This window comes from Lineus longissimus, chromosome 1 (genome assembly GCF_910592395.1).
Source record: "Lineus longissimus chromosome 1, tnLinLong1.2, whole genome shotgun sequence".
Lineage (NCBI taxonomy): Eukaryota > Metazoa > Nemertea > Pilidiophora > Heteronemertea > Lineidae > Lineus > Lineus longissimus.
Window position 1 is genome coordinate 16,959,292 of NC_088308.1, and position 15,004 is coordinate 16,974,295.

Genomic DNA, 15,004 nt, shown 5'->3' on the forward strand with positions numbered 1-15,004 from the left:
CTGCGTGTTGGGGGTATGACAAACGCATTAGCTCTTGTTAGTTAATATTAAACCTTATTTTATGTTTCTTTCAGTGAGGAATTACGAACAGCCAACGTAATTGCCGCAAAGGGAGGAGTCAATGTGCTTGTGATAGACAGAGAGTAAGTTATGCTACAAGTTGTCATACAATCTTTTACCACACTTCTTACTTTTTGGGGAGGAATGCAGAAGGGCATCATGACAAAGACTTGGGTAATCAAAATAATATCACATTTTGTACATAAATGTGTGTCAGTTTTAGGTAACTTTTAGCATGTGTTAAACATTGCGTGTGTGATGTACACAAAGAAATCCGAATCGACGTGTTTCCGCATTCCTCCTTGACGTATTTTCTCATTGGTAACATACTTTTTCTTGGTAACACAGTGTGGAATCCATCTGAGATACCTATCTTGATAACAAGATGGTTGAAATACCTTCGCTGGACCCGGGATGTGTCGATATGTCCACAGTTTTCTAGCGTTTCTTTTCGTTCATCCTTGGCGTTTCTTTGCAAATTTGTGAATTGAAGGCCGGCGAAACCAGGTTACCGAATTCCATTTTGGCAATGTGAACTTAGTTCTTAAACCTGGCTTCGGAATGATTTGTAGAGGCGAAGGTTGAAGGTTGGCAATGACAGACTGGGATCGGTTCTGAAAATAATTGAGTAGTTAATAATAAAACCGCGTTTGCTTTTTCATAATCTTTTAAATTTCGTGTGTGCCTTCTTTCAAAAAAATCTTTTTGAAAAATTTGATTTTCATGTATCTTTTTTTCTCAGGTCGTACCAACTGCTAATTAGTGACGTAGAAGAGATTAAGAAATCGTACAATGATGAGGTGATCTACAGAAAAGATGCTGTGGATGAAGAATTTGCCAAAATTAAGATCCTGGACATAAGCGTTCTTGCCACGCTGGGCGTGGGTGGATTCGGACGAGTTGAACTGGTAAGCAAATTAATCCTATGTATTAATATCAGTATATGCGCTGGTAAACACGTTTTGTGATGATATCAAGAGAAAGCGATCTACTTGAAGTAAACTGATGTTATAAGAATATACGGCATGCAGTGAATGACTAGACCTACTGGTCGTCAGCCGGGTCGCCAGCAAGTTTTGCTCAAAAAACCAACTGATGATTTCAGGTCCAGATAAAAGGTGACCCAAAGAGGACGTTTGCATTGAAGCAACTGAAGAAGCATCATATTGTTGACACCAGACAACAAGATCATATAATGAATGAGAAGAGAATTATGATGGAGAGCAGTAGTCCATTTATTGTCAAGTAAGTAAGAAGCCTACACGATTTAAAGACATCATTTGCATCCTGACCAGAAATCAAACGTGATCATGGCAATGAACTTTTGAATAGTCTACTTTTTATGCTGGCCAGAAGTCATAAAACTTTCGATTTATTAAACAGTTTAATTTGCTAGTTTTATTTGCCGTTAAAACGTATCCCACTTGCATGTATAATATGCGTTTCTAAACGTAAAGTAAGACATGTCTTTATCATTTTGCTGCAGACTTATCATGTTTTTCATGTTACTTCCAGACTTTTTCGAACATTTAAGGATACGAAATATCTATACATGTTGTTAGAATGCTGCCTGGGAGGAGAACTTTGGACTGTACTCAGGGACAGGTACGTAACACAGTAAATCTTCGAATTTAAGTTTGATTCTGATTAGGGCCTATCCGATAGGAATTTAAGCCATTTAGTCTGACATATGTCGCCAACAAACAGCTTATTGTGATGGTCCTTAGGTCACAAATAGTCTTTCAATATAAGATTCTGATTCTACCATAGGGACTGGGCAAGAAGTACTGCCTTTTTATGAAACAGATGGCCACAATTTACTCTTGCATAAGAGCAATGTTTTGCACCCATGTCGTGGGAACGATTTGTTTAAAGATTATGAAATTGCATTTCGTCTTATAGAACTACTATGCCTGTCAGCAACATCTCAATGGTCTGTGACAAACGATATCCTATTTTCCAGGCCGACCTATCACTACCCGTAATTATCTTTCATGAAATTTGAAGTGTGGGTTAGTCTAATAAAAATTAGGGTTTATGTTGATATGTGGTGGTTTGAATAAGTTTCAATTTGGCTATACAAATCTTGCCAGTGCTGCTTCACAGATTATTAGCTTCATTTCAACTTGTCAGAACATTATACAGACGATCTATAAAGCTTTAGTTGTTGCTCCTAGCAGCAGGTTGAGATTATCCTTTACCTCGTTCCATTCCATAGTTGCTGCTCCTGAAACATCCAAAAAGATGCCTAAATTTGTTTAATGTTTAGTTTTTCGGTGTCCTATCGCGTATTTAAGGCTTTTTTGTTTGGACTTATCACAGTGTATCAATGGTGATGCTTTTAAAAACATATTTTTGTTTTAAAATGACCAGCATGTGTGCGAGGGTTATTTCATTTATGGCCGATTTTTCAATTTGACTAAGTAGTGGTTATCATCGTTTTCTTTCGGACTCCTCAATAACATGGCTGACTGAATTTTGAAACGTTTAGAATGGAATCAAAAACCAATTACTTCTAACTTTTAAGAAAATATGTATTGGTTTCGTTTTTCTGAATCGATATTGTCAAGATATGGTTTTATCTATGCCACCACTTTTCTACTTGTAGGAACTGTTTTGATGATAGCACCACCCGTTTCTACACTGCCTGTGTGATTGAAGCTTTTACATATCTGCATAACCGAGGAATCGTGTACAGGGACCTCAAGCCGGAGAACCTGCTGCTTGATGACAAAGGTTATGTCAAGTTGGTAAGTTAAAAATCATGAGAGCTAAAATGGCCTGGAGTCAAAGTCATCATTTTTTTACGTGAAGGAAGTGGAATTTCAGGCGTCGTCACCTAGAAATGCATTCTTATTGATTTTTGAGTCGAACTCATGTGTTGGGAATATGACTGAAAGGGCTGTATGGTCATACTCTGCTGCTAAGAACCATAGGCGTGTTCTGGCTGTTTTGGCTGGCTTTCTTGAAGTAGGCAGCATGTCTGGGCTGGATGCGTATAATTTGTCAATTCACAAATCACTTTTCTCCCATTTCTTCACATCTTCATCTTCTTTGATCCCAGGTTGACTTTGGTTTTGCAAAGAAGATCGGTCAGGGCAAGAAGACATGGACATTCTGTGGGACACCCGAATATGTCGCGCCGGAGATCATTCTGAACAAAGGTCACGACATCTCTGCTGACTACTGGTCGCTAGGAATCCTCATGTATGAACTGCTGACAGGATCGTAAGTAAACCATACATTTTCTGCTTGTTCCTACATCAAAAACTAGTAGTCACATAAAAGTAGTTACCAAGGTGCTTTCGAAGAGTTTCAGTTTCAGTTTGGTGTTTTGTCTCTGCGTATCATAACTTGCTTATACAAATGTGACTAGTACAGATACAGAATACAAGTACGAAATAGCAATATCCATGTGATTTGTTCATTTTTTCAAGCTTTTGATGTATACATGTACTGTATATTTCCATTTTATTTTATTTTATTTTTTATTTATTTTATTTTCCTCTTCAGACCGCCCTTCTCTGCATCTGATGCAATGAAAACATACAACATTATACTCAGGGGAATCGAGGCTATTGAATTCTCGAGAAAAATAACTAAAAACGCACAGAATCTAATCAAGAAGTTGTGCAGGTAAGTAAAATGAGGTAGAACTTGGTGAGAGTAGAGAATCGATACAACTTTGAAGCATATATTTTTGACGTGGCAATGCGGTGAGATGCGACCAGCTTAATTGGCTTGTGTGACCGTTGTGAAGGCTCAAAAGTCTTCGCTTGATCTCTTAAACCGTGTGAGGTGTTGGAACTGACGTCAAGACGCAGTGGTTGACGTGATGCTGGGCCCCTTTATGACGTCATGGCTTTGAGACGGACATGACGTCATGCTCCTAGGGAGCATGGCGGCAAAGTTGCGCGGAATGGCGGGGAGGCGCGCCATGTGGGTTATGCCAGGGGTGGTGTGAACGGTTGCGCAGGAGTTGCTCATCAGACACTTATAAAGGCGATATTGATCAAGATGGGTTGGCCCTGCAGAGGCGGGCCGTGGGCTGTTGATAGAAAAATGTTCCTATCCTAGATGTGCGGCTGTGGGGAGTAAAAGGCCGCATATCCAGTTGACCTGTAGGTATTTTACACGTCGGACAGTCTGGGACCGGAATGGTCCCGATATTAGTTCCAGGGGTCAATAGCTTGACGGATAGCCTGTCCTGAGTGGATAGGATGTGACATGGAGTGTGTCGGGATACGGTTTAAGTAATGCTGCCCCTGTCTTTGGAGTAAGACTGGGGGAACCCTGTAGAGTACACATAGGGAAAAGTTGTTAAAAGACGTGGCAATGTATGTGTACAGTACATACTAGTCTAGGACATTGAGTCCCAGCGGAGCTACAGTGCGCAATCTATGGATCCATAGATAGCGCACTGTAGCTCCGCTGGGACTCAATGTCCTAGACTAGTATGTACTGTACCCATACATTGCCACGTCTTTTAACTTTGAAGCATATAGGCCTGGACTACTAAACAACAGTCCAGGAAACTAAGGACAGAGGACACGTCATTCAGAACACCAGCCCCATCATTAATAGCCTCTTCCTTTCTCTTTTAGGGACAGTCCATCAGAAAGACTAGGGTACAGAGGAGGTGGTACCAGAGACATTCAGAAGCACAAATGGTTTGATGGGTTCAACTGGGAAGGACTGAAAAAGAGGAAGCTGGCTCCTCCAATCGTTCCAAAGATCAAGGGCCCAACTGATGTATCCAACTTTGACGACTACCCAGCAGAGAATGACGTTCCCCCAGATGACTTGACAGGGTGGGACAAGGATTTCTAGATGCACTTTGGTCATCTTCATTTGCTACAATCAGACTGACGAAAAGATATTATTGATTAAAATCTATTGCATATCAACTGTGTCAAATCAAGCCTTTCATTGGATGTACAAGTCTCTTCGACACATGTTCGTTGAACTATATGAATGAGCAGACCTATCTGCAGGCAGTTCGAGCACTGCGGTCGGTGGCATTTTATAGTCTTCCTATGACTTGGTGTCGCATTAAATTCGGTGCTCTTCCTTTGCTTCAAATGCCATGATATAGTGAGGGATTATATCAAAATTGTTTGATGCAATGAGAGATGACATGTTTTTTTCTTTTGGGGAAGGGAGTTAACCATTTTCCTGGCAAAAAGTTGTATTATTCAAACTTCTGACATGATCTAAATCCGTGCGGTGTTGACGGCAGACATCCGGGATTTTTTATCATTTAGAAGAGGCAAGGGGTTTAGAAAGAGATGAAAACAGTTAAGCACTTTTGAGATGATCCCGGACACGAGTCATGTGACCGCAGGAAGAAACGATTTTCTTTGGTAGCATCGTGCCAAATGAGATTGCCCTGGCTATGAATGGTTTTCACTCGGTGCCTTTGGACATGATATTGTGTCCATCATTAAAAACATATTTTGGGAAAAGACAATGTACATGTATTATATTTACATAATGTTTAGTGACAAAGGCTTGGTGAAAATGTCCGAATTTTCTCGATTAGTTCACTGATCGACATGATTTTTGGGAGAAGCCATGGGTTTGTATTTTCGTGTATAGACAAAGTTTTGGTAAATATATCTACTCTTTGTGGGAATGGTCCATTAACAGTCAGAGTGACGTAAATCAGGGTTCGTCTTTCCATGTATCAAGTCACAAGGTTTTTGTTGGAATATCTATTCTTTCTTGGAAGGATACATTTGCTGAGTTGAAAATCATGATAACTCCCCCCCACCCACCCCCATGGGTGACACTGCTATCATCCACATGAGGAAGCCAACTACAGCATCTGTCAAGCATGAAACTGCACATTTATCACTCCGACAATGAAAGGTATGTCAGGGTAACCACTCTCCTACCACATCACACAATCATCCGATATTGCGTATAGGGCTATGTTCTCTCTCACCTACGCTCAGCTATAACATTAATCTTTTTTGGAAGGGATGTTGGAACGTACATTGTATTTGCCTAAAACCAACACAAAACAACAATAAGATTGTCATTATACACGTGTGTTTCGTTATTAAGTCTAAAGTGACTTATACTTGAGAGAGGAAAGGTTTAACCGTAAAATAGTACGAAAATGTTTCAGTGTATCGCCCAAGATTTGTTTATATATTTTGATGATTAGTGAATGTTAGTGTGTTACTACTGATGAGCTGAGCTCTCGGATATGTTTTATTCTTATGCCTTTTCCTTACACGAGGCTACAACAACTTTCTTGATTTGGTGGTCAGGTAGTGAGAGGCATAAATTGGCTGTACTTGTTAAAATGTGGGATTTTAAGTGTTGTCCGAGTTTATAATTTTAAAATATATTCATTGATAACTTTGTGAATATTGGTCAACTGCTGTCAATCGTTGATCAGTTTTACAATACTGGTACGCTGTTGTCCGCCAAATTAGAACAATTGGTGCATGTGCAGTTTTGTACATTTATTTGAAAGACTGGTATATACGAGAAGCAGTAGCACGGCCGTAGAGGGCCTTTCTCACTACTGTGTCGGCAATTAGTTGAAGCCACAGGTCAGTTAAACTGAGGCCAATATGGTAGGCCCAGCGGTGGTTGATTCATTGTAGAAATTACGAAATGGCTACACTGCTGAATTGCAAACATAAATATACCCACATAGAATAAGTTCATTGGCTCTGGGGTCTAACCCCCTTCATCTTGTTACCACGTATTACCGGCAAGCCGACGCACGCAGATGCTCACTAAGGGTTTGTTAGCATCCATGTTATAGTTACTTTCTATTGCCATCTCATTGATGGTGCTTTTATGATAGGAATAATGTTTAAATTTACATTTACATTTACGAGATGAGTAATAATGGGTTGTTTTAATGTACATGTAATTTGAAATATTAAGACGTCAGTAAAAATGGTTTCTGTTCTATTCGCGGAAGAGTTGTTGGAATTTTGATGGCGGCATCCTCCCTTTGCTTAATAGTGGGTCCTAGATATAACCGATTGATACAAATATTCGATTTGTGATGTTTCTTTAAAATCATGTTCTTCTGCTTCAACAGCACGTGTAAGATATGAAGAGGAGTGAAGGTTTGATATAACTTGAGCAAGTAGGCCTACTAAGTATTAGAGCCGGACACTAATCCTAGAGTTTAGTATCGTGTCTGTCTCCACCTGACCAGTTTAAGCTGATGCTTGGCACTGTGCACTGAAATGCATTATGATTATACATGCACATTGTATGTACTTGTGTACAGAGGTCTTTCTGTCAGCTGCACTGAACTTTAGGTAGACAGCATGGCTTTGTACTATATGCTGCATCAGCTGTAAAGAAAATAATTTAGATTTATACAGTCGCATATAAAATTTGTAATGAACACTTGAAATATATTTTTAAATAAAAATACTTCTTTTGTTTCTTTTCTTTATTGATCATAATGTTATAGAATCATGTAAAATACATATGAGTTCTTGATAAAGATAGCGCTTTATACCGTACAACACTCTCGACTGCACTTTACCCGTATATCCTGATACCTTTCAACAGAACTCGGATGACAATCACTACAACCTGAGTATTTCCGATCGGTACCCACTCTACACCTCGGTTGAGTAAGGCATGTAAGGCAAAGATATAATGCCGGTAGAGTCTCACTTAACAACAATGAGTATCGAAGCAGCTTGTGAGAGACCCGTGCAATAGCCTGTTACATAGCCTCGACCCGCTACATGTTCGCTGTACATCGTCCCTTTTGGGGACGAAGTATTAGTCGACCGGAGCCACTGCACCACCGCGGATCCTTATTAGTATCGTCTTAGTTCATTACTTATACAGTTAATCCCATTATTTAGGTAATCTTAAACCATCGGATATGCATGATTAGCGTACATAGCAACAACATCCCTCCATCCAGACAAATTCACATTGAACACAATCAGTAGGCCTATATCCCCCCCCACCAACATGCATCGATTCCAGATGATAGCGTGCTTGTTATAATTTCGATTCGACCTCGACTCTTGGTTTCACACGGTATTTGAATTCATCTCTGGGGTAATCCTCGTCCCAACTCTTCTTCAAAATCATCCTGAAAAACAACGAAAGGTATCGTCAACGGTAAAAGTGATAGGGCCTAGGCCTTTGGCATGCCATGCACCGCAAGCTCTTGTTGTGGTCACACGTGACATCTGGCCTATAAGGTGTCAGGCTGGATGCGTGTGGACTGGAGTTTTTTTTTACAGGTAGGTTCGTACCATTGTGTACATTGACAGCCAATCAGAGCTCAGTAACTTTGCCTGACGTCATCAAGTAAGAAACGCACGTGTTGTTAGTCAGTAAACAAGATCAGCGATGCACATTGACAAATGGTGCGAGTTCGAATCTCGGAAGGACCAAAAAAATCATGCACTTTTTGTTTTTATTGCTTTTTTTTCATTTACTTAATTATTTTAATAATAAATTTCAATGTCAACGTCAATGTACACAATGGTACGAACCTACCTGTAAAAAAACACTCGCCTCCCGGGCAGTCATCCTATTCATACTTCATGGTTTTTCAAAGACCGCCACAAATGGCGGCAATTGTGGATGAAGATCCTATTGATAGTGAGAGAAATGGAAATACCAGCGGCCAACAAGCTTGATTCTGGCCACATGTAACCGAACCGATGTACCGAAGGTGACAAGAAATAACCCCAACGTGCCCAATTGCAGTAGCGGATTTCCCGCTTTACCTTGCCGCGATCCTTCCCAATTCATCAGAGCACATGGCACCTGTGGCGCATCCAGCGATGGCGACCCCCAATCCTGGCTGAACCATGTCGATGTAGGGCCTGTCATTGGGGGTGTGGCTGGTAACACATCCATCCATCACAACGTTTCCTGGTTTCAGGCCAGGGAATACATCTCGCCATATCGTCATCAATTCCTTCGCGATGACTGGGTCGCCACGGATTCTGTACCAGTCGGACAATTCTTGGGACGTGTTGGCTTCTGGCGCTTTCCTGTCTCCCCAGCCTCCTAACTTGATGTACAATTTGCCTTAAAAGCAATTATGAGAAAAGCAATTTACATATTCAACAATGTTGATGAAGTGTTTGTCAAGCCTAATTGCTGTTGATCTACGGACTCCTGGAAGATGTTAGTTTGTGACTTCTGTGTCACCGATGAACTGCAGTAAGCATGAAATCAAACTTTGACTTCTAACTTTATCGAAATTGGTTTGCCGGCGCAGTTGATGCTTACCATCAGAATAACGAAGTGGCTTCATTATGTATGTCCAGTATTTCTTGTCCCTCTTATCATTCGGGTTCATTCGATAAACAACCATGGTCGGCATTGTTGTGAGTTTCGCTTGATATTCTTCCTCTGATATCTCAACCTGTAAGAATGTTGTTTTGTATGTGACAATTTCACACAAAATGCTCCTCGGTAGGATTGCTTTTGCATGGGTAAGACTGTAGGCAAGAAGGAAATCTGTGACAACTTAGCGACACTCTTATTCATTTATGTGTGCAATGATTGTTATAGTAGTTTGGTTTGTCGATATTGGGAGCCAAGTATAGAGGTGACGTATACAGTCATCTCCAAGAGGACACTAATATTGCTTGTAATCTATTGGTAAGATATCAACTATGCAGTTTTTTATAAACAAATATAAGTAATCTCACCAAAATAACAGTCTTCTTCAGGTTGATGATATCAGGGGTCTTATTCTTTGGTAGAAGATCTCTTGAACACGTGAAAGCACCTGTAGCAAGCAATACATTTCTCGCTAAATACGAATGACCACGACCAGTCAAGATTTCGTAGAGTCCACCGTCTCGGCTTGGCGGCGAAATGGAAACCACTGAATCATCGACAACGGCGCAGCCGTTCCTCTCAGCCAACGTAAGCTGGGCTTGAAGGAGCTTTCTAGGATTGATGTTACCCGAGTTTTTCTCAGAATGCAAGCCGACTTCTCCAGCCCTGAAGTGGATGTACGGGAACTTCTTCCCGGCTTCTACCGCACCAAAGTCCCTATATTTGAGTTTGATCTGCGGGTGTTCCGCTACTTTTCGGCTCTTATTCATTGATGCCTCGCCATCAGGTCCGATCTGGAGAAAGCCACATTCGTCGAAGAATGAGACACCTGCAATATGGTCAACTGTTTAGCAAAGTAGAATCGGGAAGTTGCCAGTAACGCAAATCGTATAAGATCAAACAAGATAACATGTGCTCCAGAACTGCTCACTCTGGGACAACCCCAGGACAGACTGGTCACATTGCCGAACGGTGCATCAATGGAGACAAAGCTCTGGGAAACAAGTGAGGAACAAGAGGCGAGCAAGCCATGCCAACTGCTTTTAAGAAGGCATGTGACTTATTGCTTGAGATGTGCAGACATGTTCTCTGCAATTGCCGGTCCAATTTATCATGGGGCTATATATGAGACCACTACTCTAATACCTGATGCGTCTTCGATATCGCGATACCGTTCTATCGAGCGTTGGGTCATCAGTCCCCGAATGGCGTCTGGAGGCGCTTGTCTTGTTAGACGGCCTTCGTCATAGTGGGCAGCAAACAGATCCGTCGAAGATCGGTCCTGTAAAAATCAAAAGGACTGATTGGGTGCCTTGTGAGTGAATATTGCGAACTTAATTTTAGATCTAGAGCACCCAGTCCGGTCCCCATCCTGCTGCGGCATGAGGTGACCGTACACTCACCCGCATGTATATTGTCGTTGTGATTGTCCGCGATTGCGATGGTTACGACAGCACCGATGCAGGTGGTGCCAGCATATAACCTGGTATAAAGTCATTCAAAACAAGAAGACATTGTGAATGTCATATGGTTCCCACGTAGTTATATTCAATAACAACAAGACCAGCTTCGGTTGTCCTTGTAATCTGGGAGAAGTACAAGACAAGAGCATGTTTTTACAGTGTGTCCCACTATGTTTGTTAGGTATAGCATCTGGATGGCCTTGATTTACCAGTGGTGGTAGTGTTGAGGGGGGGGGGCCGAGGGAAATTAAAAGTACTTGTCCATTGGCAACCAGGAATATACTTGTTTTGAACACAAGATTTCCATAAGGGCAGCAAAGTTGGTGTTGATTTCATCATCAATGTTTTGAATTTTAAGTAAGTGAATTTTAACTGACAAAATGGGTAGGCCTAATTGATGAACAAAGCAAAGTTAATGCTCTTATAATAAGTTCCACTCTATTGGCAGGGTTGACAAACCTGGGGGTACGACATGTTTCCAGAGCAGTAGCTGTTGAGAGAGATAAGATATGAAGGCGTGACGGACGGACACACACACACACACACACGCACACACACACACACGCACACACACAGACACCATGACCAGAAACAATATGGTTCCCGATCTTACTGGATCGGGAACCATAACAAACCATGCTTTAGGTTGTTGTCATGAAATAAGAATCATTCCACTGAACTACTACGTCTTCAGTGGTGATAGTTGGTCACATGTGCGCAACCCTGCTTAAGGAGGTTGATACCCAGATTTTGGACTCCACCTACGGAGTCCATAAGTTACAATGTGCGGAGGCTTTGGGACGTGCAAACAATGTCCACAGCTAGTATAGAATTGGGTTCTATACCTCCTGCTACACCAGCAACAGGTTATGTGAACGACAGGGGACCAAGTTGTGAAAGACAGGGGCTGTTCCTCCTGCTACACCCGCCGCCATAGCAGTGAAAGGCTAATTTATCAGCCATATGGTGTAAGAGACAGGAACTGGACCCCCGTCTTCATCAGCCAAGGTTGTAGAGAAAGGGGGCTGCTTCACGTGCCATTGGTTGTGGGAGACAAGGCACTAGACATTGTATATCATGCGTCATCAGCCACAGGTTGTGAAATACAGGGGAACAAGTTTCGCAAGATATGTGGTCCTCATGCTACACCAAACGCTATGTTTGAACGACAGGGGAATATTCCTTCTGCTACACTTGGAGCTGTCACTGTCCCGTACTGCCCCTCACTCCACTAATGTGCACTATTGCTGATGCTTGCTGAATTTCTTCAGCAGATACAGGTTGTAAGAGACAGGGTAGTATTCGCCTGCGACACCAACCACAGGTTGTTAAATACTGATGGGGCAATAAACTTAACGATGACAGAGCTGATGCCTGCTGCATTTATTCACCAGATAAAGGTTGTAAGAGATAGGGTAGTATTCACCTGCGACACCAGCCGCAAGTTGTTAAATACTGATGGGGCAACAAACTGAACGATGACAGAGCGCCTGCTACAAAGGCCACTATTTGAGAAAGACTGTGACTATTCCTCCTACCACAGTGGTCGCTGATTGTGAAAGACAACGGACTGTATCACCGGTTGTGAAAGGCTGGGGTTTATACCTTATGCTTCATCAGCCACAGGCTCCGAGAGACAGGGACCTGAATCTCTTGCTATACAATAGCCACAGGTTTTGTAACGACAGGGTCCACTTTATCTGCCACTGGTTGTGAAAGACAAGATATTACACATCAAGCGTCGCCAGTTTCAGGTTGTGATCGAGAAACAGTGGACCAAGTTGGGAAAAATAGGTGTTCCTCTTGCTGCACCAGCCGCAATGTGTCAGCGACAGGGTATTCATTCTGCTACACCAGCAGCAGGTTGCAAAAGACAGCAGGGCCCATTCTTTCTGCTACACCTGTCGCAAGTTGTGAAAGACCAGGAACTATTTCTCCAGATAGAAATCGGGACTATTTTCTCCTGCTACACCAGCCACCGGTTGTGACAGATGGTTTACTATGTCTCCCAAGATGATGGTGCCATTATTTTGATGCGTTTGAACTGGTTTGAATGTGTCTGATACTGCTATGGTATATTCCTCAAGAAACCCAGTTTGTATGTGTGAACTGGCTGTGATTAATTCAGCTCTTGTTATGTCTCCCAAGATGTCCGGTTGATGGGTCTTAAGTAGTTGTGACCATTCCTTGTGGCAGAATGATTTGAGGCTTGTGTAGCACGTACCAATATCCCCATGTCGTCAGTTGTTCACAACTTTCCCCCAGTCTCTCACAACCTGCAGCTGATGGAGCACGAGGACTAGTTGTCAGTATTTCACAACTTGCGGCAAGTGTCGCAGGAGGAATACCCTCATGTCTTTAATAACTTAATTGGTCCCCTCTCCAACACATCCCGTAGTAAGAGACGTACACAAGAGTAATAGATCCTTTCCTCTCAGAATCTGTGGCTGGTGCAGCAGGAGGTGTAGTCCAACACAAGCGGCTGTGTGTAATCCCAGGTCTTTAGCAACCAATGACTGGTGTAGCAGAAGGAAGAGTCTCATGTTCTTTTAAATCAATGGGTCCACTGTCTCCCACAACCTGTTGCTAGAGACGCTAGAGCTATGGTCACTGGTCTCGCATAGCCTGTGGCTAGTGTAGCAGGAGGTATAGTGCTCTATGTCTCACAACCTACGTCCTTCACAACCGGTGGTATTGTCCCTTGTCTTCACAAGAAGCGGCTAGTGCAGCCGGTCGACAATAGCCGCTGTCTTTCACGATGTCGTCACATCCCATGTCGTTTACAACTGGTGTGGCTGGTTAAGCGGGAAGTATGGTGCCATATCTGTCACAGCCTGCGGGCTGGTGTAGTAAGAGGAATACTACGTGTAGTTCCCTGTTCTTTGCAAATGTTAGCTGCTGAAGTAAGTGGTATATAGTCCTATGGGACTGGTGTAGCAGGAGGAAATGTCTTCGGTCTTTCACAGCTTGGTGGCCTGCAGTTTCTTACAACGTGTTTCTGGTGAGCAGGAGGTGTAGTCGCAATTCGTTCAACCTGTAGCTGATGACTCATAATGTACATGTCTTGTCTCTCACAACTGATGGCACATGAAGCAGCCTCTCTCTCTACAACCTGTGGCTGGCATAGACGAGTGTTCAGTTCCCTATCGCTCACACCCTGTGGCTGGTGAAGCGGGAGGTATAAACCCAATGTCTTTCACAACTTACTCTCGTGTCTCCCACGCTGGTGAAGCAGGAGGTATTGTCCAAGACAGCAAGCATCAGTTGGCCAATGGTGGCAAAAGAATGGAGCGAGGAGCAGCGTGCGGGGCAGTGGAAAAAGGCCCCTGGTGGCCTACTGCTGTGGACCATGACCACAGTTGGTCCACTGATCTGTGCCCCATACAAGCCTCCGTTGGCCACCGATTCTTTTTGTCAGGGTGATTTCCTGATCAAGTATCGGTAGGAGAGACCCAGGTGGTGACTGTCTATTGACCTACCTTGGGTTCAGACGGTCCAATGAGGAGAATCTGCTTGTCTTCCACGAGGCTGGAAGCATGGCGAGCAGCAGCTGAACCAATAACGCCAGCGCCAACCACACAGACATCATAGACTGTCCGAGACATCTTGAACTAGAGCAAGGACTGGCGTAGCGAAAGAAAAACCGTCCCGTTTGGAATGAATATTGTATTAAATGATCAAACGGTCTTTCGTTGCATGATAGCGCACCTGTCTTATGGTGGAACATGTATATGAATATCAGACAGGTTGCGTGCACGACTTATCATGATTTGCGATGACTGTACAACAAAATGACTCATAATAATGACCCAGTTAGACGCTTTACTATCACATGTATATACCTATGTTGTGGTGGTTGTTCGTAGTTGTGACAACGCCGGCAACATAGGCCTACGTGTATATAAAGTTCATCTATATACAACAGCCAGCCTGTCTTGACATTGAGTTACACCGGCGTGCTTTATTTATCATTATACTAGACAGCATGGAGTTCCATCTGTTGTGTTGACTATTATTGCAAATAAAGCATGACCTTGTCTCGTCGTTGGAGACTCTGTTTCTGACAGTGTATATGTTAGGAGCTATCAACCGATTTGCGGTATCGATTGATCGCGCAGCGCCATCTATGGATCTGTCGTTTGTGCAAGCATCGATCGATGGGTCAGCGCGAT

At 42.7% G+C, this 15,004-nt stretch overlaps 2 protein-coding genes across 4 annotated transcripts in view; one reads left to right on the forward strand and one right to left on the reverse strand.

Annotated features, from left to right (window-relative positions):
* LOC135489059 (cGMP-dependent protein kinase 1-like) overlaps window positions 1–7,473 on the forward strand; it is a 71,454-nt gene extending 63,981 nt beyond the window's left edge. For all 3 annotated transcript variants that reach the window (XM_064774175.1, XM_064774185.1, XM_064774165.1), the window contains 8 exons: window positions 75–143; window positions 803–968; window positions 1,166–1,305; window positions 1,576–1,665; window positions 2,669–2,810; window positions 3,125–3,288; window positions 3,574–3,696; window positions 4,665–7,473. In XM_064774175.1, the coding sequence (XP_064630245.1) occupies window positions 75–143; window positions 803–968; window positions 1,166–1,305; window positions 1,576–1,665; window positions 2,669–2,810; window positions 3,125–3,288; window positions 3,574–3,696; window positions 4,665–4,890 (1,120 nt within the window). In that variant the 3' untranslated portion in view covers window positions 4,891–7,473. The remainder of the gene's footprint in view (window positions 1–74; window positions 144–802; window positions 969–1,165; window positions 1,306–1,575; window positions 1,666–2,668; window positions 2,811–3,124; window positions 3,289–3,573; window positions 3,697–4,664) is intronic.
* A 7-nt stretch (window positions 7,474–7,480) lies between these two features.
* On the reverse strand, window positions 7,481–14,595 carry LOC135489070 (monomeric sarcosine oxidase-like). The gene is made up of 6 exons (XM_064774200.1): window positions 14,312–14,595; window positions 10,516–10,651; window positions 9,738–10,198; window positions 9,313–9,448; window positions 8,802–9,108; window positions 7,481–8,155 (listed from the first exon to the last, which is right to left on the reverse strand). The coding sequence occupies exons 1-6, from the start codon at window positions 14,435–14,437 to the stop codon at window positions 8,062–8,064; spliced, it is 1,260 nt and encodes a 419-aa protein (XP_064630270.1). The 5' UTR covers window positions 14,438–14,595; the 3' UTR covers window positions 7,481–8,061.
* Between the last annotated feature and the right edge of the window lie 409 nt (window positions 14,596–15,004).

Coding starts and splice junctions, on each gene's coding strand:
- LOC135489070 (XM_064774200.1), bottom strand. CDS start 14,437: ATGTCTCGGACAGTCTATGATGTCTGTGTGGTTGGCGCTGGCGTTATT. Junction 10,199..10,515: donor CGATATCGAAGACGCATCAG/GTATTAGAGTAG, acceptor ACCATATTGCAG/GTGTCTCATTCTTCGACGAA. Junction 8,156..8,801: donor TTGGGAAGGATCGCGGCAAG/GTAAAGCGGGAA, acceptor GTTGTTTTTCAG/GATGATTTTGAAGAAGAGTT.